This window comes from Clarias gariepinus, chromosome 4 (assembly GCF_024256425.1).
Source record: "Clarias gariepinus isolate MV-2021 ecotype Netherlands chromosome 4, CGAR_prim_01v2, whole genome shotgun sequence".
In the NCBI taxonomy this organism is placed as follows: Eukaryota; Metazoa; Chordata; class Actinopteri; order Siluriformes; family Clariidae; genus Clarias; species Clarias gariepinus.
Genome location: NC_071103.1, coordinates 39,526,251 through 39,551,006, shown reverse-complemented (window position 1 = coordinate 39,551,006; position 24,756 = coordinate 39,526,251). Strand labels below are relative to the sequence as shown.

The window sequence follows — 24,756 nt, the reverse complement described above, 5'->3', positions numbered from 1 at the left end:
GAGTCATTCAGGGCAAAATGTGAGTCATTCAGGGCGATAAGAGAGTCATTCAGGGCGATAAGTCAGTCATTCAGGGCAAAATGTGAGTCATTCAGGGCAAAATGTGAGTCATTCAGGGCAATAAGTGAGTCATTCAGGGCGATAAGTGAGTCATTCAGGGCAAAATTTGAGTCATTCAGGGCGATAAGTGAGTCATTCAGGGCGATAAGTGAGTCATTTAGGGCGATAAGTGAGTCATTCAGGGCGATAAGTGAGTCATTCAGGGCGATAAGTGAGTCATTCAGGGCAATAGGTGAGTCATTCAGGGCAATAGGTGAGTTCTTTGGGGGAATAAATAAAACTAAAGGACAATAAGTGAGTTATTTAGGACAATAAAAAGTCATTCAGGCTAATTGAGTCATTGTGGGCAATAACGTAGTCAACCAGGGCAATAAGTGAGTCATTTTGGGAACAAGTTAGTCACCCTGGGTAATATGTGGGTCAATTTGGGCAGTGAGTAAGTGGTTCTGGGTAACAATTTTGTCATGAGCAACAGTGGTTCATTCAGGGCGATAAGTGAGTCATTCAGGGCGATAAGTGAGTCATTCAGGGCAATAAGTGAGTCATTCAGGGCAATAAGTGAGTCATTCAGGGCGATAAGTGAGTCATTCAGGGCGATAAGTGAGTCATTCAGGGCGATAAGTGAGTCATTCAGGGCAATAAGTCAGTCATTCAGGGCAAAATGTGAGTCATTCAGGGCAAAATGTGAGTCATTCAGGGCGATAAGTGAGTCATTCAGGGCAAAATGTGAGTCATTCAGGGCAAAATGTGAGTCATTCAGGGCAAAATGTGAGTCATTCAGGGCAATAAGTGAGTCATTCAGGGCGATAAGTGAGTCATTCAGGGCAAAATGTGAGTCATTCAGGGCGATAAGAGAGTCATTCAGGGCGATAAGTCAGTCATTCAGGGCAAAATGTGAGTCATTCAGGGCAAAATGTGAGTCATTCAGGGCAATAAGTGAGTCATTCAGGGCGATAAGTGAGTCATTCAGGGCAAAATTTGAGTCATTCAGGGCGATAAGTGAGTCATTCAGGGCGATAAGTGAGTCATTTAGGGCGATAAGTGAGTCATTCAGGGCGATAAGTGAGTCATTCCTTGCGACAAGTGAGTCATTTGGGGCAATAAGTAAGCCATTTAGGGCAATGGGTGAGTCCTTTGGGTAACATTATTGTATTAGAGTCTTTCTGGGCAACAAGTGAGTCACTGTGGCCACTTTGAGTTAATGTTTTTTTTTTTTTTTTACGAGCGCTCCAGTAGTGGCATCTCGAAGTCTGGAGAATGTGATTGGGAAAAAGCCTCTGTGAATCAGCTTGAGCTTGATTGAGCTTGACTCTATTCTGATATCATCAAAGTTCTCAGGGTTTTATGTTGTGATTACACATAACACCTGTGTAGAGAGTAAACGTACTGCTGGTGTTCTCGTGTGCTGTCGGTTCTCAGGTGATCGAATAGTGAAGGTGAACGGCGAGAGCATCATCGGCAAGACGTACTCACAAGTCATCGCCCTCATACAGAACAGGTAAACAAACATGTTTCTTTATTACCCCCCGCCCTCTCTCTCTTTCCCCACAATCCCACGGAGGGGGAGGGGGAAGGGGGGGTTGTTTTGAATGAATCACTCAAGTTTTTTTCAGACATCAATTTTGATCTCCAGTGAAGTGGAACGCGAGGCCTCTTTAGACTAACCTTATCTCTGCTTCATTTCCTCTGAGCATTTCTTCATCCCATTTAGAATTTCAGATGAAATTCCTCTCTGCGTTTTACCCCATGTGTGTACGTGCGTGCATTCGTGTGTGTGTGTGTGTGTGTGTGTGTGTGCGCGCGTATGGGTGGGTATGTGTTCCTCAGCACTAACTGCTGTACATGCTCTGAAGTTTATGGATTGTCAGTAAAACATGGTGGTGTTTGTGCTCCCTGTGTGCAGCGACTCGTCTCTGGAGCTCTGTGTGATGCCGAAAGATGAAGACATTTTGCAGTTGGTGGGTTCCTTTATGAATATGTTGTCATTTATTTCTTATTCTTTATCTTTTTTCCTCTTTCTCTCTCTTTCACACACACAAACACACTTTTAAACACAATGGTGTGTGTGTGTGTGTGTGTGTACAGTAGAGTGGCCATTGCTGATCTTTCTTTCTCCCTTTCTCTCCCACTGCTTCCTTTCTTCTCTGACTTTCGGGTCACAGTTCTCCCGGGACATTACCGCTCTGGTAAGCCGGATTTCAGCTCTTCATCTGTTGCATCTGCTTCCCTCTTCCATCTCTAATCACTTTTATCAGGGGTGTGTTTGTCTTTGTGTTCTGTTTGCCGTCTTCACATCCACGCCCTTGTCTTCTATGCTGAACAAAATTCCTCTATATTATAAGAACTCTTGTGAACGAGGGCGAGAGAGAAAAACACAGAGGGAGAGTAAGAGGGGCAGATATCAGGAGAGATTATAGATTGTTTATGCATTAATCCAGAATTGTTTTAAATGTTGAATGGTTATTAATAGTATTATTTGCTAGTAAATGCTTTATTGGTTTCGTATCAGAAAGGATGGGAAGGGAGGGAGTATGAGATAAAGTAAGAGAGAGAGAGAGAGAGGAAGAAGGTATTCTGCAGTAATCTGACACCACAGGTAAATTTGCCATGGCAAGCATCCAACATATAACTCACTCGCTTTCACTTCTGCTCAAGCGAGCATTTCATACACACACACGGAAACGACACTGCTTTAGACCGACGATCCTCTTATTGACGAACTTCAGCGATCTGCTACAGTAATACAGTACCGTTCTGATATACACCGGGACTCAGGATCAGGATGCATTTTAGCTGATTATATTCACTGGAGGTGAAATATACTGGAAGTGTTTGTGGAAGCCGCTGTGTTTGGGATCGTTCCTCGTATGCGTTTGCTTATTATTCACCATAGTCAGGTAAGTATTAGCCTCTGAAGTATTCCAAATTGTTTGCTGGATGTTCCTCTCTCTCACTTCTTGCTTGTGCATGTTTCTGTCATGTTTAAAGCCCTCAGGGTGGGAACAGTAACTCAAGCTCCATCATACTTGACTATTTTAATATAACAACAATTCCTTTGTTACTGGACATCATCTCACTTTAAGCACTTGATTAATTATTTCCTTATTTTTAGGCCTATTCCAAAGATGCATACCTCAAAGGGAATGAAGCATACAGTGGAAATGCACAGAATATCCCAGAACCTCCTCCTGTCTGCTACCCACGGATAGAGCCTAAGACGCCCGGGATGACGCACACTGACGAACCTTCAGCTCCCGCAGAAACACATGGAGTGTTGTCTCAGGGGGCAGAGCCAAGCCCTGATGTTGGCTATTGCGTGGAAGTCCCAATTCCACAATCTGCCCCTGCCCCGCAGGTCTCCAAACTCCAGACTGTTGCGGCTGTGTATAACGAAAGTGTACAGGTGACAGGGGCAGGGGTTTCAGATTCCCTGGAATGTCCTCTTCATCCGCATGGCACAACCTCCAATCACAGGTTGCAGGAGACAAAAAACACACCGATGTGTACCTCTTCCCTTGAAAACCTTTCCTCCGTTCGTCCGAGATCCCAAACCACGCCTTTTACTAGAGGGCCACAGTTGCGATACACTCCGAAAAGGCCACCCGAACCACCGGGATTCTCGACACACATTCCTATGCACACTCCTTTTCACCCTGACTCTACATCTACGCCGTCCAGTAGACATGCCATGAGCCCGTTTACACCCTCACCACCAACTGTCGCATCGTCTCCATGTTCCCCAATGCATCAAAACATTGACTGGAGGAATTACACCACCTACAAGGAGTACATCGATAACAAGCGCCTCTATACCTACGGTAGTAGGACCATCCAGGAGAGACTGGACAGTCTGCGGGCGGCAAGCCAAGCTAATAAAGCAAACAGGAGTACGGAGGGCACAAATGGATCCCTGTCAAGGCAGAGGAGCACGGGTCATGAGCGAGGTCCTGCGAATTCTGGGGTCCAATCTCGATGCAGTGTCTCTCAAGAAAGACTGGAAGAAAAGAAACGAGCGACGTCAAGAGATTGGCATCGAAGTGCATCACAGGATGAACTTCCATCATCAACAAAGAGTACATGCAAACCTCGGGCAAAATCTTGCGACTACCTGGGCAGGCAGGTCGAGAGCAAGATATCGCTGATGGACAGAAGGGTTTATGGCAGGACAGAGACGGAGGAAGAGGCACTTATTTGCACTGGAGAGGAGGCCAGAGGCTGCAGGCAGTCACTCTCGTTAAGCAAAGTGGCACAAACTCAAAGGACAGCAGTGGGTGAACAGGGCAGTTTACCAGGAATAAATGCTAAAAGTAAAGTTACAGATCCAATTCTCAACTCAAGTGTAGAGAATCCGGGTAACGATGCTGCTTCCAAAGCACGGCTCCCCATTCAGACCTCGGTATTGGACAACTCGTACGTAGCCAAGGCTCTCGCTTCCTTAAACACAGGTGTCTCCGCTGCTTCAGTGACCACGAAAAACCAAAGAACTGCCCTAAAGCCAAATCATGTGTCTCACGGAAGGCTACCAGAGAGCCATCGAGAGCACGTTGGTTCCAGTCCTTGCCCTGATCCCGCCAAAGATCAAAGGACAGAGCAGGATGGTTCTTTAGTAGCCGCTAATGGCTCTGTTGCGGAAGGTCTTGAAGGCGCAGAGGCCATGGTGGTGGTGATGAGGAGAGAGAAAACAAAAATGTCAGGGCTTTTACCTATTAGGCATCCATCCTACATCCAGGCTGTGTCCGATGGAGGAGGCAGAGCGGAGAAACTACAAAAGATGCCAAAGTGCTGGAGGTCCATCGATGCTGCGCAAGACGGGTGCAAGCAATGGGTTGGGGAGGAATGTAATCCCCTAGGCCATCTGCATGCGTCTCTCGACTCTATTCCCTTCATCGGTAAGTCTTATTTGAATGTAATGAGTGATAATGACTATACTTACATTCCCACAAAATCCACAGTTTACACAATGATGTCCAAAGACATTGTTCATAAGGCCTTTAGTTTTCACCACCAGTTCAAGTCATGGTCAGTGAATGACCAGTTAAAGTCATGATACTCTCAACCTGGAATATTTTTAGACAAGGATTTCATATAGTGGAACTTTCACCCAATGATTGCACTTGTTGCCTAATTGTCCATGACAGAACTGTGTTGTCTGCTAATTATGTTTTAGAAAATAGCATGGACGGTTGCTTCGATTGTTTCAGCTCAAACAGCATTTCAGTCATATGAAGCATGGCAGATGATAAACTATATCGTGATGTTTTTGTGTACTGGGGTATAGAACAGATCATATGACAGTAACAAGCGTGTTAAAGGTTGCCTTGGCCTGCCGGGAAAAAAAAGACTTCTGTTATTACTTTTGCTGATTATAGCTCTTATCTACATTTCCTATGCTTTTAAATCTGAAACCTGATACCAGCAGGTCATGTGTTAGGAGTTTGGCGTTTCAAAACAGCACCACATTCCGGGAAATGTTGGAGTGGATTTCGTAATGCAGAGCGTGTTTAAGGTATGAAAGAAATGTAGCTGCCTGTGGAAACACATAGAGAGGACCGGATAGAGCAGTGCTTCCATTCTCAAAGCACACTTATACTAGCAGAGACTGTTAAACAGCAGAACTCAACATCACACACAAGAACATTCTCTATCACACACCAGCATTTACCATCACACACCGACTCTCCATCATACACCGTTATACACCCACTCACAAGTACACACTGAAGTTCACCATCAAACATTATTAGACATAAGAACTCAACATCTCACACCAGCACTCACCGTAACACACCATAACATTTAGGCATTTGGCAGACGCAGCTCTTATTCAGAGCGACTTACATTTTTTTTTATCTCATTACACATCTGAGCAGTTGAGGGTTAAGGGCCTTGCTCAAGGGCCCAACAGTGGCAACTTGGTGGTTGTGGGGTTTGAACCTGGGATCTTCCGCACCGTAGTCCAATGCCTTAACCGCTGAGCTACCCCTGGCTCGTAAGACACCAGCACTCATCATCACACACTAACATTCTCCATAACACACCATTAGACACCAGCACCCACCATCATACACCAACACACACCAGCACTCACCATCGCACTAACATTCTCCATCACACACCATTAGACATTATCATTCACCATCAAACACAAACACACACCAACATTCACCAACACACAACACCAACACGCAACATCACACATCGACAAACACCAACAACAAACTTCACACACCAACACTGACATCCACACATCAACCCTTGCTGTCACACATTATTATTTACCATCAAACACCAACATTCTCCATCACACATTAACACCTACTACCATGCACCAGTATTCTCCCACACACACCAACACACAACATTACCACCAAATCTCACCTTCACACACCAACGCTCACCATCAGACCATTAACATTTATCATTATAAGCCGGCATTCACCATAATGCTTCAGAAGTCATCACACACCAACACTCAGTCATACCCCATCGCACCAGCATGCTCCATGAAACCCCATAGAAACTGGTCTAACTGTATCTTTCTGAGGATCAGTGGTGATAAAAAATAAACAAAACAAAAAGAAAAATGTATCAGGTGTGATTGCAACACCAGTCTATAACTCGGATTCCATCGTCACGCTTGGTTGGGAAACGGATATGCAGGAATCAAGACTCATATTTGTTTGGGTTATTCCGGTAATCATATTTGATTTTGCATAGAAGATCATGCGTCCAACCCATAAGCAGACCCTAATACCACCCCCCAAACACGCACACACACACAGCGAAAAAACAGGGTTACACAATCCTTACTCACAAAACAAATAAAAATTTAGGGAAAAAATGCAAGACTGCGACGGACCAGGAAAACCACAAGAGCCCGGGGAAAACAACTTTAACGAGGAAGTGTGTAACAGAGAGAAACAATGACTGATGTGTTGTGAAAGCAGAGAACCAGTTGAAACAAACCAACATAAAAAGTGAATTGTAATGAGAACAGGAAGCTGTGGTTATTCTAATGGAGGCGAAGAGGATGTAGAGTCAATTGGGACAAGATCAGCGTGGACGTTGGACCAGCTATTCTGGTGACACCGTATAAACGGGCAACGTTATCCAGTCAGGAACATTATTCGTAATGCTAGACACCAAACCATGGAAGAGTGTTCCAAACATCCAAAAATATATTTTATTATATTTATTGTTTTAACACACAGTAATGTTGGTGTATTTAAGTAAGCGATGGTGTGTCTCCAGTCTCACAGTCATGTCCGTTACACCCAGCGTGTGGCCTCACAGGCATCGCAGCGGTCACGGGTCACGGCGTAAGGGTGTGGTGGCACCTATGATGTTACGGTACATGAGGTTCTCAGCTCTATAGTCACAGAAACAGATTTTCCACGTTTCCACACTGCAGGTAGTGAAGCTCGAAACCAGCAGGACTTGTTTAAACTCGAGTGTACATGTCTACTTCTCTGTCTGTCGTCACACACACACACACACACTGTGACTCCATCGCTCACCTGATTCTCTAATCCAAGCCTGGGAATTAATCACTTCCTCTTCCCTCTACGCACCGAATTAACGAGGAACAAAAATAAACGACTAGAATTTCTTGTGAAATCAACAAAAGCACGAGCTCACTGACATAGACGACGGTTAAGAAGAAAAAGTTCTAAACATAAGTAATAATACTGTGTTTTTTATTTCATTAAACATCTGCAGGAAAAAAAAAAATCTTAATATTAATAGTACATAAAATTAATCCCAAAAATTAGAATATTGTGGAAAAGGTATATATTTTTTTTATTTTAAGGTTAATCATTTAAGGTTAATATTTTTTTGTGTAAAACTATACAATACAATATTTCAAATCCATTGTTTTTCAATTTCATAAGAAGTTTATTTTCACTATTAAATTATGTAAAAAATCTTATACAGTATACTAACATTCTGTATAATATATAAATACTATATTTTCCAAGATATTCAAACTTTTTTAGATGGATTATATTATATTTAAAATAATATCATAAAAGTAAATTGAGTCCTTTGTCTTTACTGTTATAAGTAATTAATATTTGACAAACTTTGTTTTATTTCTTTAAAATAAGTATAATATATATATATATATATATATATATATATATATATATATATATATATATAAATTCCATTATAGCAGCGAGCAAAGAAGCAATTTTTTTTTTTTTTTTTTTTAGCAATGACGTGTTATTGTTTTAGTAAACTGTAATAAAGAAGTGAAAGTTTGAAGATTGCAAACATGAATTATACAGTGGGGGAAATAAGTATTTGATCCCCTACAGATTTTCTTTGTTTATCTGTTATTATGATGTGTAACGTGTTTGTGTTTGGATGTGTTTAAACTCCCTTTTTTATTGTTTCAGACGAGCCGTCCAGCCCCAGCGCCGACCTGGATGAGGTGCACTTCCCTGTTTGCTCCATCGTCTCCGCTGTTCCCCCGAGCCCCACCTTGTCCTCCGCCGTCCTTCACCGCCAGCTGTCTCACGACCAAGGTAACACACTTCACACACACATACACACACACACACACACACACACACACACACACACACACACACACACAAGTCAACAGCCAGTGTAAACCTGGAGAGCGGGTTTGTGCATGACCAGTGTGTGTGTGTGTGTAAGCAGACTCGTTGCGGCTCGCAGTTCTGGATTCAGATTCCGGCGCTAAAACCGAGCGCTCCAAGTCCTGCGATGAGGGACTGGACAACTACAGGGATGAAGGACGCGGGTACGTTCATCATTTCATCTCATCATGTCTGTGTTACCAGAGCTGGAGAAAAGCTTTTTAAACTCTTTAAACTCCTGTTAAACCGAGCTGTGTCTAATCGATTCGATTAGAGTTTAATGATTTCTGATTTTTTATCTGATTTGATTCAGGAGCACTAAATGTGTAAGGTCTGATTCTTATGCCGCTATGTTTCCTACAGGATTTAAAGTGTTAAAAACTGCTCGATATCCTGTGTAACTTGTGTTGTTGGATGTTTAAACATCACGTCTCGTACAAAACATTCATCTTAATTTCCTGCCGAGCTTCTGCTCTACTCTCCAGTCCAGTAGGTGGCAGTGATGCACCAAACGCCCATAAACCCAAAACATTTTGATCCATCCAGCCATCTGTCCATCTATGAACCTCTGTAGTCCAACTAAGGACTGTGTAGATCAGTGAGGCGACCATCGGGTTTATTCCCATCTTAAGACTATGATAGGACTCAACATTCACACACCACGCCAAATATGGGAATCATCTTAATCTGCATGTCTTTGAAGTGTGGGAGGAAACCAGAGTACCCGGAGGAAACCCACCAAGCACGGGAAGAACATGCAAACTGCACACACACACACACACACACACAGACCCCGAGGTGGGAGTCAAACCCTCGACCCTGGAGGTGTGAGGAGACGGTGCTAATCACCACGCGACCGTGCCATCAGATGAAGCGATAATCTCACTAAATACTCATTTTTACAGAAGACGCCAGCGGGTTGTATTTTCCGTTAAAGCTGTGGTCTATTCTTGTTTGTAAGTTTATCAAAATCATTGAAAAAAAAAGTGCAAAATTAAAAAACTGACCAGACGATTCACTTAAAAGAACCAATCATCTAAAGATCAATTCAGTTGCATAATTGATTAAATCTCACAGCTCTAATCTTAAAGCAGAAAATAAATAATCATGGATGATAAATAATCGTGTAATAATTTAATTAACCATAAAGTTTTAGGAACATTTCACAACATGATATGCATCATTTATAGTGTATGAGGTGTATAGAGGTGTTACACTAATGACGTAAAGTCACCTTACTGGGAACCTTCTCACTCCTGATGTACTGTTTATCTCCCTCCCTGTGCAGAAAACTGATAAAGCACATCACCGGCCTGACAGGACTCAGGAAGGTGAGTCAAGATGACACCATGATGGGTGTGTGTGTGTGTGTGTGTGTGTGTGTGTGTGTTCGTTCTATTGACAATGATTTCCGATGCAGGAAACATCAGATTGATTGATAATGAAATGTTGTTAAATATATATATATATATATATATATATATATATATATGTGTGTGTGTGTGTGTGTGTGTGTGTATAGGCTGTGGATCGGTCCTCAGAAGATTCCGGCTCCAGGAGAAACTCTTTGTCAGACGCCTTCGTTAACGCTACCAAGGAGGGAGTCCTGCACTTCCGCCAGTTCAGCTCAGACAAGGGCAAGGTACACACACACACACACACACACATGCAAACACACACACACACAGGCACAAAATCATTTACATGTATAGGCAGTACTATATTATTATTTTCATTATTATTATTATTTTCATTATTATTATTATTATTATTATTATTATATTCTCCTGAAATAATGACGAGTTGCAGTTCTAAGCTGTTATTCTTTTGGAATTATCATTTATGTAGAATTATAATTTATAAAGGTCTGTGTGTGTTGATGTAAAAGATCTGTTTTGACCCAGAAACAGTTGGACATGAAGCGCTTTAGCCGCGCGTCAGTGCAGGTCGATGTGATGCTACACGATGAACCGCGACTCAGTATAGTGTGTCCAAGTGCAAGTCCGCTGTGGTTGTCCTGTAGATCTAATCTCACCTGGACCTTGTGCAGTCACATGACTACCATTCAGCTTTGTTTCCCGTCAGTTAGCTTCGTAGCTCATGTTAGCCGTGAACACCAGGGACGGTTCAGAGGAGAGTCGGGATGAGATCAAAGCTTAAAGTTATTAAGTGCAGTTTAAGGCGACATAACGTCATCAGATGTGTGAAAGTACTTGTGTGACTGGTTTTAGATTTGGGTTTTGGCTCCATTTTTGGCACAGACGTCGTGACATCACATGGTCGTGAACCACGACAGACTTCTCAATGTTTTTTTTTTTTTTTTTTACCAAAATTGTAATTAATATAACATAAATACGATATAATGTATAGTTATATTAGACTTGTGTGTTACAACGACAGTGAAGAAGACCTGAACCGATCTGTTGTGTCTTTTGTAGTCAACGTCACCATGACTGTGTAATAGATATAAATGCTGAGCAAATTCCATTTTTTTTCCCTTCTTTTTTATCTTGTTGGGCAGAAGATTAACTGTTGATTAGTTTTCTATATCATGCAGGTTTCTATGATTTGATGTTAAAATTTCTGCAGAGCTCGGTCACAGGGCGTGGCCGGTGGGGGAATTGATGATTGTAGAAAGGGGAAATGTGTAACAGTTACAGAACAAGCCTCCAGTGTCCGTGCTTTTTTTGTTTGTTTGTTTGTTTGTTTTCAAGACAAAGGAGATTTTACTATGTAAAATGCATTTTAAGGGTTTAAAAGTAACATTACAAGGTTAATTATTTAAGAAAAAAAAATCCTGTTTATATTTTATAGCTGCTTTAACATAATAATAATAATAATAATAATAATAATAATAATGATAATTTTTATTATTATTATTATTATTATTATCATTATTAGTATTAGTATTATTATTATTTTAAAGAGGAACCAACTTGTTAAATAGATAAGAAGTATGATGTGTTTTTAGTTAAACCTGTAACGTTCATGTCAACCTTTTGGTAGAGCACATTGAGACACTACTGTATATCTATGGCGTCCACAAGACATCGCAGTGTCTTTTAATATCTGTGTCTTTACATTGTTTTTTGAAGCGTTCCTGGAGAAATAAAGTGGAACAAGTTTCCCAAAATTTTAAGCATTTTATGGGACTACTTTTTATTTATTTATTTATTTATTTATTGTGAATGTATTGATATTTTTACCATAAAGTGGCATCTCAACCAATTGGAAGAGTTTCATACTAGGGTCTGTCAAAACAATTAAAAAAAAAAACGTAACGTATTAAATAATAAATATAATAATACTAACAACAATAATAATAATAATAATAATAATAAAAGATAATTGTTATTATTATTGCCCCAGAGAAATATTTTCTTTTTCCTTATTGAGGTTCTGCTATATAATTGGATTACAACACAACAGTAACTCCATCATACCACCGTAAAGTGAATTGTTTTACTAAAGCAGCATGCCACCGAGTGTTTTATTAACTCCTCCCACTACACAAGCACACGGGGTCAGTCACAGTGGCTTTGCTCGGTCACGACACCAGTGCTGAATATTTTTCCTAATCTTGTTGTCGTCTGTGTCTCTGTACGTCATTACCTCTTCCCAGCGTGTGGGCGGCGGCATGCGTCCATGGAGGCAGATGTACGCTGTGCTCCGTGGCCACTCGCTCTATCTCTACAAGGACAAGAAGGAGGGACAGACACCCAACTCACACACGGAGGAGGAGCCTGTGTCCATCAGCATCAAGGCCTGTCTGATCGACATCTCCTACAGCGACACCAAGAGGAAGAACGTGCTGAGGCTGACCACCTCGGACCGCGAGTACCTGTTCCAGGCCGAGGACAGGGAGGACATGCTCGCCTGGATACGAGCCATTCAGGAGAACAGCAACCTGGACGAGGAGGTACGGCATGCGTCTTCAGGAGCAGAACTTTAGACGTATTCCACTGGTTTATTGCTACAGCGTTTATGGATCGTCTCAAAGTGTTTTTATGTCTGATGTGTGAGGTTTCGTGATTTTTAGGTTGGCTAATAAACTGCCAACAAAATTGTGTTGATTTTTTTTATTAATTAAACAGTAAAATTTGTTAATGATATTTTGTTTAAGGTATATAAACATCTAAGAAATTTCAAATAAAATAGAAATAGTTAAAATTATGAAAAAAGTAGTAATGGCAAATCAATTGCTGTATAATATTTAATATTTTAATGTATTTTGTTTTATTGCACAATAAATTAGCAAAATAATTAAAATCAAATTGAAAAAAAAATTGCAGGTAAGTTAAAAAAAATATTTCACCACCAAACAAGTTTAAAATTGTGCTAAAACCTTTATAAAGATATAAAATCACTAATACCAGCACGCACAACATTAACAACAAAAAAAGAAAGAAAAAAAAGGAAGAAAATGCAGGTCAAAAGGCAAAAATTTACCAAACCATTATAACATAATTATATTAGTAAGTAACCGCGATATACTAGCATTATAACATAAACTGGCTTATCATAGAGACATATACGGATATTATATTTGACTAATTAACTAAATATTAATAAATAACGTTATAGCTGTTCTGTGACTTACGCGCATGTCTTCTTTCCTTTAGAACGCTCTGATCACGAGCACAGACCTCATCAACCGCAAGATCAAGGAGTACACCACTCTGATGAGGTGAGGAGACGAGAGGAGTGTGTGAGCAGACTGACTTCACTTCACCTCTCCCTCTCTACACTACACTGTTTTGTTTAATAAGAGATCATTAATGCACTACATTATAAACTATTCACAGTCATACAGTTGGATTGTACATGTGACTGGTGTGTGTGTGTGTGTGTGTGTGTGTGTCCCAGTCCCCCCAGCAGTAAGACCGAGCCGTCCCCGAGGTCCTCTCGTCAGTCTCTGAGTATCAGACACACCCTGCTGGGGGGGAATAAAACCCCGAGCCCCCTCTCGCCCCACAGGGATCAGGACAGGAGGATCACACACAGAGGTACGGCGGACACGTCTCCGCCTTAAACACACCCCTGTCTCTTCATCAGGCTGATTTTAAGGGGGGATGGGATTTATTCAGGAGAACAAATAGAATAAAGATTATAAGGATCATATAATGTCTGCTGTGTGATGAATTATGACCCAGTGAGCGTTTCTGAGCTTTTGTGTCTGCTGTGTTTGTTTATTTACTCGTGTGAGTTTGTACATTAGCGCTGCATGATTCACTGCAAAGAAATCGAAATCCTGATACGGAGCGGTGCCATTATTTAAGCACAAAAGCCTGCATGTAACATACACATAGTCGGGGATTTCTGTAGAGTTTGTTTAGAATTTCAGTTTATTTTTTTTATATACCTTTGAGTTGTAAATAAATAAATAAATAAATAAATATTTGCAGACATCCTTTTAATAAGATAATTTGTCCAGTTATTTTCTGTTAGGCTCAAAGAATACATTTGAACACTAAATGGTAATGTTTTAATAAAATTTTGTACGTTAAATAAGTTTAATAGTTAAATGAGTAATTGCAATGTGATTGTTTTTAATGCAAATCGTGCAGGTCTACTATTTATTTAACTATTTAATTACTCACTTTATTAAAAGCAGTAGATTTAATTTTAAAATTATATTGTCGCACTTTTGTTTTTTGTTTCATTTTATTGTTAACTATATCCATTTCTTTATTTATTATTTGGTTTTATTTTATTTTATTATTTATTTAGTTTCTCCAGGAAAATAAATAAATAGATAAATAAATAAAATAAATAAATAAGAAATAAAACTCCAGGAAAATAAATAAATAGATAAATAAATAAAATAAATAAATAAGAAATAATCTGAAAATGAAAATTGTTTAATTATTAAATTGCTTAATTGCTATTTACTGTGCATGTGCATGTTTTATATGTTTTATATATTTTTAATTTTTATGTATTTTATGACATTTTTACGTTTGCTTTGTCTGAAATAAGAAATGTAATTTTAAAACTTCCTTTTTTTAATTAATAATTGATTAGCATAAATTAGCTTTTTTTTATAAATCAACAAAAAATCATTTATATTTCTAGACATTACAGAAACTATTTAACTGTTTTTTTATATGTTTGTATATTTCAATATTCTTTATTATATTTCTGCTATATAAACACTACATATAGTTAATTTAAGTAATAATGTGTTGAGCTGTGATGGCTGGATTAAGATTAAGATTAATCGAGTAAATCAGGTGAAGTTATCTAGTAGGTCAGGATAAAGTCATTGACCTGCTGTTTGTGGTCTGCTGGTCAGATGAAGCGAGCCCGCCGAAGGATAAGGGCCTGCGGAGGAAAGGGATGGCGGGACTGATGAGGAAGCCGTTCGAGAAGAAGGCCGCGCCCGGGGTGACGTTTGGGGTTCGACTGGACGACTGTCCTCCTGCTCACAATAACAGAGTAAGAGCTACGGCTGTGTCCCAAATGACACACTCTTCACTACAGTCACTGATCCTTTTTTATAAAAAATCTTGTATTCGGGTTACGCAGCTGTTCTGAGCTCCAGCTCCACATCATTAGACAGGGTGAAGGACACGCCTCTCAGAGACGGGGTTTTTCACTATCCTCTTCTAGACCACCACATTTAAACACAAACACTCACTTCAAATAAAGAAATTAATCGTTTATGTAACATAAAAAGCCAGGTCTCTCAATAAAAGGACTTTATATTTTTATATTTATAAAGGACTTCTATAATTATAAAATATAATTTAATAGTGTGTGTTTGTGTGTGTGTGTGTGTGTTAGTTCGTGCCTCTAATCGTAGAGGTGTGTTGTAATCTGGTGGAGGAGAAGGGACTGGAGTACACTGGGATTTACAGAGTGCCGGGGAACAACGCTGCCATCTCCAGCATGCAGGAGGAACTGAACAGAGGGGGGGGCGAGATCGACGTTCAGGAGGACGTGAGTCGCGGCGCCGCACCGACATCAATCACCTTAAATTAGCAACGCGGGTTGTCTTATTTATGTTTTTGTTTAATTAATTGTAATTAAATGATTGGTTTATAGATTTAATTATTGTTTGCTTATTATTATTATTATTATTATTATTATTATAAACAACAATACAATTATTAGGGTTTTAGAATTAATTCTGTAATAATTAATTAGTGGCTTATTTTCCATTCATAAATCGTATTAATTTCTTTCATTATTTCTTTTTTTATTTGTTTGCTTGTTGGTTTATTTATCGTAATGTCTAATTTATTCGCCAGATGATCTATACATTTTATAAATTATTATTATTATTATTATTATTATTATTATATTTTTTAACTATTTTTATATAAATTCATTTATAAAGTGTTTATAAATAAATGTAGTAAAAATAATTATTGTTTTTATTATTTTATAACAACCATAACATCAGTATTAATAATAATAATAATAATAATAATAATAATTTTACATATTTTCATATTAATTATTCATTTTTTATTAAAAACCAGTGGTGTTACTAAGTTTTCTTATGTATTTATTTATTTATTTATTTTATTTATTTATTTATATATCATTTACATGTTATTTATATATATATATATATATATATATATATATATATATAACATAATATTTTACATGATTTATTTATCAACATGTTTATTATTACCTCATCATCATTATTATTATTATTATTATTATTATTATTATATTATATTATTATTGAGTGTAGTAGTTGTAGTAACAGTGATTAATGTGATTAATGTGAATCATTTCCTCTCTGCTCTCGTGTTTCTGATCAGAAATGGAAAGACCTCAATGTGATCAGCAGTTTATTAAAATCTTTCTTCAGGAAGCTTCCTGATCCGCTCTTCACTAACGGTAAGAAACATGACAGCTTCGCTCAGAGATCATCACACACACACACACACACACACACACACACAGATTCCTAATGCACTACATTATGATCTTTTCAATCAGACAGTGGATTTGTAAATGTGACTGACGTGTGTGTGTGTGTGTGTGTGTGTGTGTGTGTGTGTGTGTGTGTGCGCGCGCGCTCGGTAGAGAAATACGGAGACTTCATCGAGGGGAACAGAACAGAGGACCCGGTGGAGAGGCTGAAGGTGTTGAAGCGGCTGGTGAGTCCACGCCCGTCTGAACTTCACTCCCTGAGTGTTTATTTCTACAGGAAACTAAACTCCACAGTTATTAGTGTAAAGTGAAAGAAGTGATTATTACTGTGTGGGAAACGTAATCAACAAAACACAAGTCAGAAATAATCAAACCTACGTGGATCAGCATTCTTAGCTAAGTGTGTGTGTGTGTGTGTGTGTGTGTGTGTGTGTGTGTGTGTGTGTGTGTGTGTCGTTTCAGCTCCACGAGTTGCCGGATCATCACTACGAGACGCTGAAGTTCCTCTCGGCTCACCTTAAAACTGTGGCTGAAAACTCCGAGAAGAACAAAGTACACGTCGTTTCACACGTCCTTCTGTTTCATCATCATCTCTAGATCATCATCGATTCATATTTCATTTGTGTTGTGTGTGTGTGTGTGTGTGTGTGTGTGTGTGTGTGTGTGTGTGTGTGTGCGTCAGATGGAGCCGCGGAATCTAGCCATCGTGTTCGGCCCCACACTGGTCCGCACGTCTGAGGACAACATGACACACATGGTCACACACATGCCTGATCAGTACAAGATTGTGGAGACACTCATTCAACACGTAAGCACACACACACACACACACACACACACACACACACACACACACACACACACGTGTACACTTCATATTTTATCTAACATGTACTGTAATGAGCTGTTCCTGTCTTTTACAGTACGACTGGTTCTTCACTGATGATGGAGAAGAGGAACCGGAGGTGTGTGGATCCTCTAACCTTTTATCAGACTGACGGAGAGACAAACAGATGAAAGAGGAAGTTAGATGGATGGATGGATGGATGGATGGATGGACAGGCAGACAAATATGTAGACAGGCAGACAGAATGATGGATGGACAGATAGACAGATAGCTATATACTGATGGATGGATGGATGGATGGATGGATGGATGGATGGATGAACACATACACAAGACTGGATCAATGCATTGATGGACAAGCATACGGACAGAACTATACCTAGACATATATACAAATACAAACAGACTGCCAGATAGAATGATGGATGGATGGATGGATGGATGGATGGATAAAGAGACAGACCTTTAACTAGACATAGGCAGACAGAAGGATGGATGGACAGATAGACAGATAGCTAGGCACATACATTCAAAATTATGGATGGATAACAGAGATAGACAGACAAAATGATAGATAGATAGACAGAGTGAAGCAGACAGACAGATAGCTGGACATTGACACAGATGGACGTATAGCTCGAGATAGAATGATGGATAGATGGATGGATGGACAGTCAGACAATCAGTCAGCTAAACACACAGAGACAGCCAAGGATGGAGAGACGGATAGATGGAGGGACAGATAGATAACCGGATCGTCCTTTATCAGACTCCGTCTCTCTCCCTGTGCAGACGGTGGTCCAGACGGACAGCGCGGTGGAGACGCAGCCGGTTCCAAACATTGACCACTTGCTCACCAACATCGGCCGCACCGGCGTCTCTCAAGGGGAAGTGTCAGGTAATGCGTCTCACTGGCTCACTGCATGTAGGAGGCGGAGTCTCTGTCTTTAGCCCCTCCCACACTGTCAGAAACAGTGTTTGAGCAAAAAATAGAGCTCTGAGGGCAGAAAATAGAGGGGCTTATGTCATGATTTGCTTAAAGCAGCAGTATGGAACTCTGCCGCCGCTTGGTGGGTATGTGGTGTAGCAAGAAAGTTAACGTTAAAAAAATAAATAAATAAAAATGTGGACTGATGTGGCGGCTAGTACTCTATCGTATTTTGGCGCACAGCTGCTAAATATATATATATTTACATATTAATCTACATTGAAATGAAGCATTTTGACAGTAAAGCTGATTCTTCCATACTGCTGCTTAATACATGAATGTGAAAAGAAATAGCAGTCATTATTGTTTCTATGAAATTTTGCCATTAATCTGATTTAATCCCCAGTCTTTCCCACACCCGTTTTCTTCACTAAGCTTTCTCACGCTAACATGGCATGAGCTTTCTTGCAAAAAAAAAAGAAAGAAAAAGAAATAACAACGAAAAAACGAAATTAAATTAAATAAAATAAAAAAAAAACGTCAGAATCCTCAAAGAGCAAGCTTGCCAAATGTCTGATCCCTCTGTCCGTAGCCCGGCCGTGTCGCGTCTCCTAAGGCCATTCGCAGCATTTCACACACTCCTGATCTTGACACAGGCCAGGTGGGAGGAGTCTATCACGCGGTGATGTCACTGATGGACTCGCTCATGTCCGTGATGGACAGATGGAGCTGTAGGAAGAAAGAGGACTGTTGCCCGCACTGTAGCTGCCTAATCTGCAGGAACCCTCGCTTCCTGTGAAAAGAAAACAAAAAGAGATGAAAGGAACAGGGGAGGACCAAAACAAAAACACAATCGGGAGCGAGGGGAATGCCTTTCTCTTGTGCCCCTTTCCTTTTCTTTTTCTCTTTCTCTGCCTTTCTCTCTTTCTCTCTATCTCTGTCTCTCTGAATGCTGACCCAATGGAGTGACGGCACGGTAATGCTCCTCTGCTCCTGAACCTCGCTTGCTCATACCATCTGTCTCCACAAAAAATTACAAATAAAAGGGGTGTGCAGGGGGGGCTCGGCTCCTGAAGAAGAAACTCCACTTGAAATTTAAGTTTAAGAAAACTCAAACTCAAATTGTTAATTTACTTTTCCTTTATTTACTTATTTTCCATCTCTAACACTTAGTGTTGTCTTTTCTCCGTAGCTAGCCCCTCTCTGACTCCCCCCGTCACTTCTCCTCTTGGTTGGTTCCATAGTCATCCCCTGTCGTTGCCATGCTACTGTTGCCATGACACCGCCTCGAAATGTAGCCGAATCTCTCTTCTTATTCTCTTTTCCTTGTCTATCCTTCTGTTTTCACCTCCTCAGTTGTCATAGAAGATAAGCTCTATGTTCGGTGTCATTCGATTCTTAGAAATCGTAGCACTGTTTTCCTTTTTTTCCGTTTTATTTCTTATTATTTTATTTCTGAAGAAAACCACAAAGTTATAAATGTATATTTGCCCCCATTTTTTTCTTCTCTCCTTAGCAATTTTCTTTCGTTCTTAATCATTTCCTAATAATGATGATTAAGTGCATGCTGCCTTAAACACCAAAACTACCATATCCCACATGCATGACCATCCATGTCGTGTCTCCGGTCATGACTACAGCAACACTCAGTACCATGATTGCGCATCCAAACGAATCTTTACCACTTTCATGATGGCTTCCTGCCTTAATCATGAAAAACTTTTTAAATTTACTTATTTCTTTATTCTTTAGCTGGGAAAGCAGGAAAAGTTCTCCCCCTGCTGGAGGACATGACACTCACACATATTTAAAAAAAATATATATATATATTAATCTTACTGTAAAACCAAAGGTTCCTGGGTTGGACTCAGTCCTGATCTTGCTCCTGCGACCTGAGTGAAGCAAAAAACAAACAAAAAAGTCCAGGGGGTAGATTACGAACTGATCCAGCTCTTCTTACCTGGTCAGAGACAAACCAAAGAGTCCAGGGAGTGGCATCAGACCTAAGACCAAAAGTCTAGAGGGTAGCGTCATACCCGATCCAGCTCCTCCGACCTGTGCAGTCAGACCGAAAGTCCAGCAGATGGAGTCAGACTTGTATCAGCTCCTAATTCCTAAATCAAATCAAAAGCTGATGGGGTGGAGTCAGATCTGATCTAGCTCCTAACACTTGTGTAGTGTCAGACCACAAGTCCAGATAGGGGAGATAGACCGGATCTAACTTCTAGTAAATGAGCAGAGTCAAACCAAAAATCCAGGGGTTGGAGTTGAACCTGATCCAGCTGTTACTTCCTGGGTGGTGTCAAACCAAAAGTCCAGGGGGTAACTTTAGAACAAAATCAGCTCCGCTTAATTAGGGAAAGTCAGATGTCCAGGGGGTGGAGTCAGATTTAATCTAGTTCCCAATACCTTTCAGAGTTAGAATTAAAGTGCAGGGGGGTAGAGCGAGACCTGATCCGGTTCCTCTTACTAGGGGGAGGGGGAGGTGTTTTACAGCATGGCATTTGTTAAGGGTCCGGGGAGGCGTTGGATCAGGTCCAGGTGGATCAGGTGGATCAGGTGGATCAGGTGGATCAGGTGGAGCACCCCTTAGACTATTGGTTATGCAATATGTTCTTTCTAAACTCATCTGCATGCACTCCCTGCACTCTCACCTGTTATCCCGTCTTACACAGTGTCTTGTCCTCCCTGTCTTTCCTCATTATTGACTCTGTGTTTGGACTGAGGGAACTCATAGATTGTATTTATTTCCTCATATACTCTCTCTCTCTCTCTCTCTCTCTATTTCTTTATCCACAGATTCACCCACTAGTGATTCTGCCAAATCGAAGGTGAGTACGAGTCTGATTTTCAAACCCTATTTTAAACACAGTCAGGTACGAAGCCCGAATTTTCACAAACGAATCAAACACGAGCAGCTCTGACAGACGGATCAGAACCCATCGAGACGTGCTTTCTGCATAGATCACGCTTGTCATGACCGCTTGCTAGACTGATGTATCTAAAGCAGTGCACCCATATCATATATTATTTCATATCATATCATGTATACGTGCAGAGGTCCAAGTCAGTGCTGCTAATATACTTTATGTACTGTATAGATCTGCTTTCAGTCTGTTCACGTAAGTTGCCTCATCTTACACAAAGAGCACATCAGAATACAAAAACCTAAATGTAGAAAGACAAAAAAAAGGTGACTATTGGATTATTAAAAAGATTAAATTGATAATTTTTCAATTGGAGAGATTTGACTTATGCAGATTATTCAGAGATTATTGTGTAGACCGAGATGTTGGTGAATCAATGATCTCACTGAGAGTGTTGCTGGTGTGCTTTATAAGCTCTGGCACTTTTTTACTGAGACTCTTTTCTCTTTTGACTCTGTCTTTCTTTTATTTGAGCCGATTTCAGAGGAGCAGGTGGAGTGGTGTTGCAATGGCCACAGCGGTTAGATCTTTGTCTTCCTGCTCTAAATGGTGCTCTCGATGATGTTGGTGCTGTTTCACCTTCTCCATCATCAGTGTTTCCTCTTATATTTGTCTCTGCCGTCTCCCCTCTCTCTCTCTCTCTCAGGGTTCGTGGGGGTCTGGGAAGGACCAGTACAGCCTCGAACTGGTCTCCTCCATCTTTGCTGCAGCTAATCGCAAACGCAAGAAACCCAAAGAAAGGCTGCATGCTAGCAGCTCTGAAGATGACCTGGATGCTGTTTTTCTTGGGAGCGAGCTGCAGGACCAGAAACCCATGGATCAGGATAAAGCAGGAGACTCACATGAAGAAAAAGAACCTGAAAAAACTTCCAAGGGGCGCAAAGAGCACAGGAACTCGTTCTTTTTGAAGAAATACCCTCCTGGCAAGATGTCAGAATCCCAAAAATACTATACGCTGCCCAGTCTGCGGTTTCGGTCTCCGCCTCTTTCCAAAAGCTCCACATCTGAATCATCTCCTCAGGTGGAGGACCTTAGCACCGTAAACCCAGAAATGTCCAGATCCAGAAATCGGTTGAGACTTTGGGACATAGAAGCTTCCTCTGGCACAGATCTACCTCCAACCGGCCCTGTCGGGGGATCAGCCACAGCAGAAGTCAGCTCTATCACTTCGGATTACTCGACCACCTCCTCTATGACGTTCCTGACAGGGGCGGAATCAAGTGTGCTCAGTGCAGATTTGCAGAGCCGGGGTGGAGACGAGGCAGATGACGAGCGCAGCGAGCTGATCAGCGAAGGACGACACATGGAGACAGACAGCGAGACTGAGTTTCCTGTTTTTATCAGATGCACAGCGACTCCTGTTACCCCATCCACAGGGCACCCCGTCCCTGGAAGGGCAGAGTGTCCAAAGGTTCAAAAATCTTTAAACCGCTACATCATGCCTTCACAAAGGCTGACCGCATTCAACACGTCCAAAAGGCGGTCCTTGCACCAGAAAACCGACAGCGATTCGTCATTAGAAGCTGGAGCCAGCCGAGAAGGCGAGAGGATAAGTCGAAGCGAACCGAGCCGTCTTTCTCGTGTTCTGGAAGCAGTAAAAAAAGGCCGTTCTGTGGGAAGCCTCAGCTCCGCCCCTTCCTCGTCCCACAGCCAGACAGAACCAGCAAAGCATCTCAGTATCACCGAGAGGTTGAAGTCCCATTTCCGCTTGTCTGCGGATGACATGTTTGGCATCGGAGGACACAAAAATAACAGGAAGAAAGAGAAAAGAGTCCGTCGGAGACACACTTTGGGTGGGCAGCGGGACTTTGGCGAACTTGCAGTCATTAATGACTGGCGTGAACAGGGGGGTGCCGAGAAGGGGGCGGAGCTTTCAGATGCAGACCGACTCAAACTTCAGAACTCGAAAGAGATAGCCATTCAGGATTGGATCAACCATGAGAGCTCCCATCCAGGCACATCGCGGGCTGGTTCACAGGGGTCAAAGGTCATAACGGGGACTGGCGAGGGTTCGAGTCACTCTGCTTCGATGCCAAGTTGCCAATCCAGTACGGATCAGTTAAATGGGGGAGAACCAAAGTGCAAAGGCAAAGTCAACCTGAACTCGGGCTCCGACGCTCATCCACATAAACTTGCCGGGGCTCAAGTTGTGCGCTCGCAGTTTTACCAATGTTTATAAAAAAAAAAAATGTCGACATATGAGTGTGTGAATGCGGATGTGTGTGAAGAAATGAATTCATGTATGAATTAATGAATGAATGAATGTTCATAGAGGTACTGCACAATATTTTTTATTCTTTTAATCCCTTCTCCTCTTTTTAACAAAGTATATATAAATATATATATATATATGTATAAAAAATATAAATTGTATATATCTATATGTGTATAAACTCAAGAGGGATAACTGGAGTAAAAATGTATCGGATTTGGAATTGTAATCTCAGTTTTACGGATTAGAGTTGCTCCTGTAGTGGACTTGCCAAGACGTGTTTGGTGTCGGATGTTTCCGTCTTTTTATAATTTTGCAAGTGTGCTAATGTAGCTAACAAGTAAGAGAAGTCTCGCGACGTATTGGAGAAATGGTGTGTCTGAGGGTTTTAGGTAAGCCGCTAGTTCCTAGCATGGGTGCATCATGGATAAATTCTGGTCATGTGATCTTCTAGTGATCAAATGCAACAAGCGGCACTTACAATAGGGGATCAATCAATCAGTGTGTTAGATTAAGGTGTGTGTGTGTGTGTGTGTATAGTCAGTACAATTGGGATATTTAGTGTGACAAACGTGTTACTACAGACGTCCTTTAGAACAAACCGAACATGGACACGTCAGTCACCATAATGTAGCTTGTAACGTAGATAGATCCTGATTGTCCGAGATGGCGGCCATCATAATGTTCCAGTGGTCAGGTTCATGCTGAGGTTTAGTTCTTGCTTAGAGATGGCATTAGTTCCATTGTGTCACTGCAATGTCACTTCCATGTCTTGTTTGCTGACAGTCCAATGCCAAAATGCAAAAAAAAAGATGCAAATATCTCCCCAAAAAAACACATCTTGGATGTTTCATTACATTCGTTGTAAAGGTAAAAAGGTTTACATTAGTTTTTGTCTTTTATACTGAAATGCTAGAAGACAGTACTGGAAAGGATGTCAAGTTCTACCCCACTAACATGAAGTCACTTTAATGAAACAAGGAGCATCCCATAACCCCCCAAGCTTGCTGACTTTGCAGATTCCTTGATTGTGTCACGTTTTTAGCGCTCCAGCATGTCAAAGCATGTTTGTTAGTGAGGTTCTACTCCAGAAATTATGGCGAGGTTACATGAAGATGCATCGATGTTAGCATGGAATACCCCATGAAAAAATAAAGCTAGATCTTAGAACAAAAAAAGGAGGAAACAATACAGCAACGCTAATCCTATGTTCATGCTGGGAAGTGTCGAGCATCTTTCCTAGCTTGTAGTTTGTCTGTCGTGGGCGTGGCCTGTGT

General features: G+C 40.9%; 1 protein-coding gene across 3 annotated transcripts in view; it reads left to right on the top strand.

Annotated features, from left to right (window-relative positions):
• The window catches only part of LOC128520130 (rho GTPase-activating protein 21-B-like), a 66,373-nt gene extending 42,755 nt beyond the window's left edge, over positions 1–23,618 (top strand). Inside the window, exons 5-25 of one of the 3 annotated variants that reach the window (XM_053494185.1) lie at positions 1,480–1,558; positions 1,964–2,018; positions 2,223–2,246; positions 3,173–4,949; positions 8,463–8,591; positions 8,731–8,833; positions 9,958–10,000; positions 10,192–10,311; positions 12,292–12,588; positions 13,292–13,356; positions 13,536–13,675; positions 14,965–15,107; positions 15,456–15,611; positions 16,451–16,529; positions 16,719–16,792; positions 17,028–17,117; positions 17,248–17,373; positions 17,489–17,530; positions 18,205–18,310; positions 21,140–21,171; positions 21,914–23,618. In XM_053494185.1, coding sequence (XP_053350160.1) covers positions 1,480–1,558; positions 1,964–2,018; positions 2,223–2,246; positions 3,173–4,949; positions 8,463–8,591; positions 8,731–8,833; positions 9,958–10,000; positions 10,192–10,311; positions 12,292–12,588; positions 13,292–13,356; positions 13,536–13,675; positions 14,965–15,107; positions 15,456–15,611; positions 16,451–16,529; positions 16,719–16,792; positions 17,028–17,117; positions 17,248–17,373; positions 17,489–17,530; positions 18,205–18,310; positions 21,140–21,171; positions 21,914–23,446 — 5,213 coding nt within the window. In that variant the 3' untranslated portion in view covers positions 23,447–23,618. Of the gene's footprint in view, positions 1–1,479; positions 1,559–1,963; positions 2,019–2,222; positions 2,247–2,897; positions 2,958–3,172; positions 4,950–8,462; positions 8,592–8,730; positions 8,834–9,957; positions 10,001–10,191; positions 10,312–12,291; positions 12,589–13,291; positions 13,357–13,535; positions 13,676–14,964; positions 15,108–15,455; positions 15,612–16,450; positions 16,530–16,718; positions 16,793–17,027; positions 17,118–17,247; positions 17,374–17,488; positions 17,531–18,204; positions 18,311–21,139; positions 21,172–21,913 lie in introns of those variants that run through there. The other 2 variants (XM_053494186.1, XM_053494187.1) reach the window with 2 other exon arrangements.
• Positions 23,619–24,756: the final 1,138 nt, after the last annotated feature.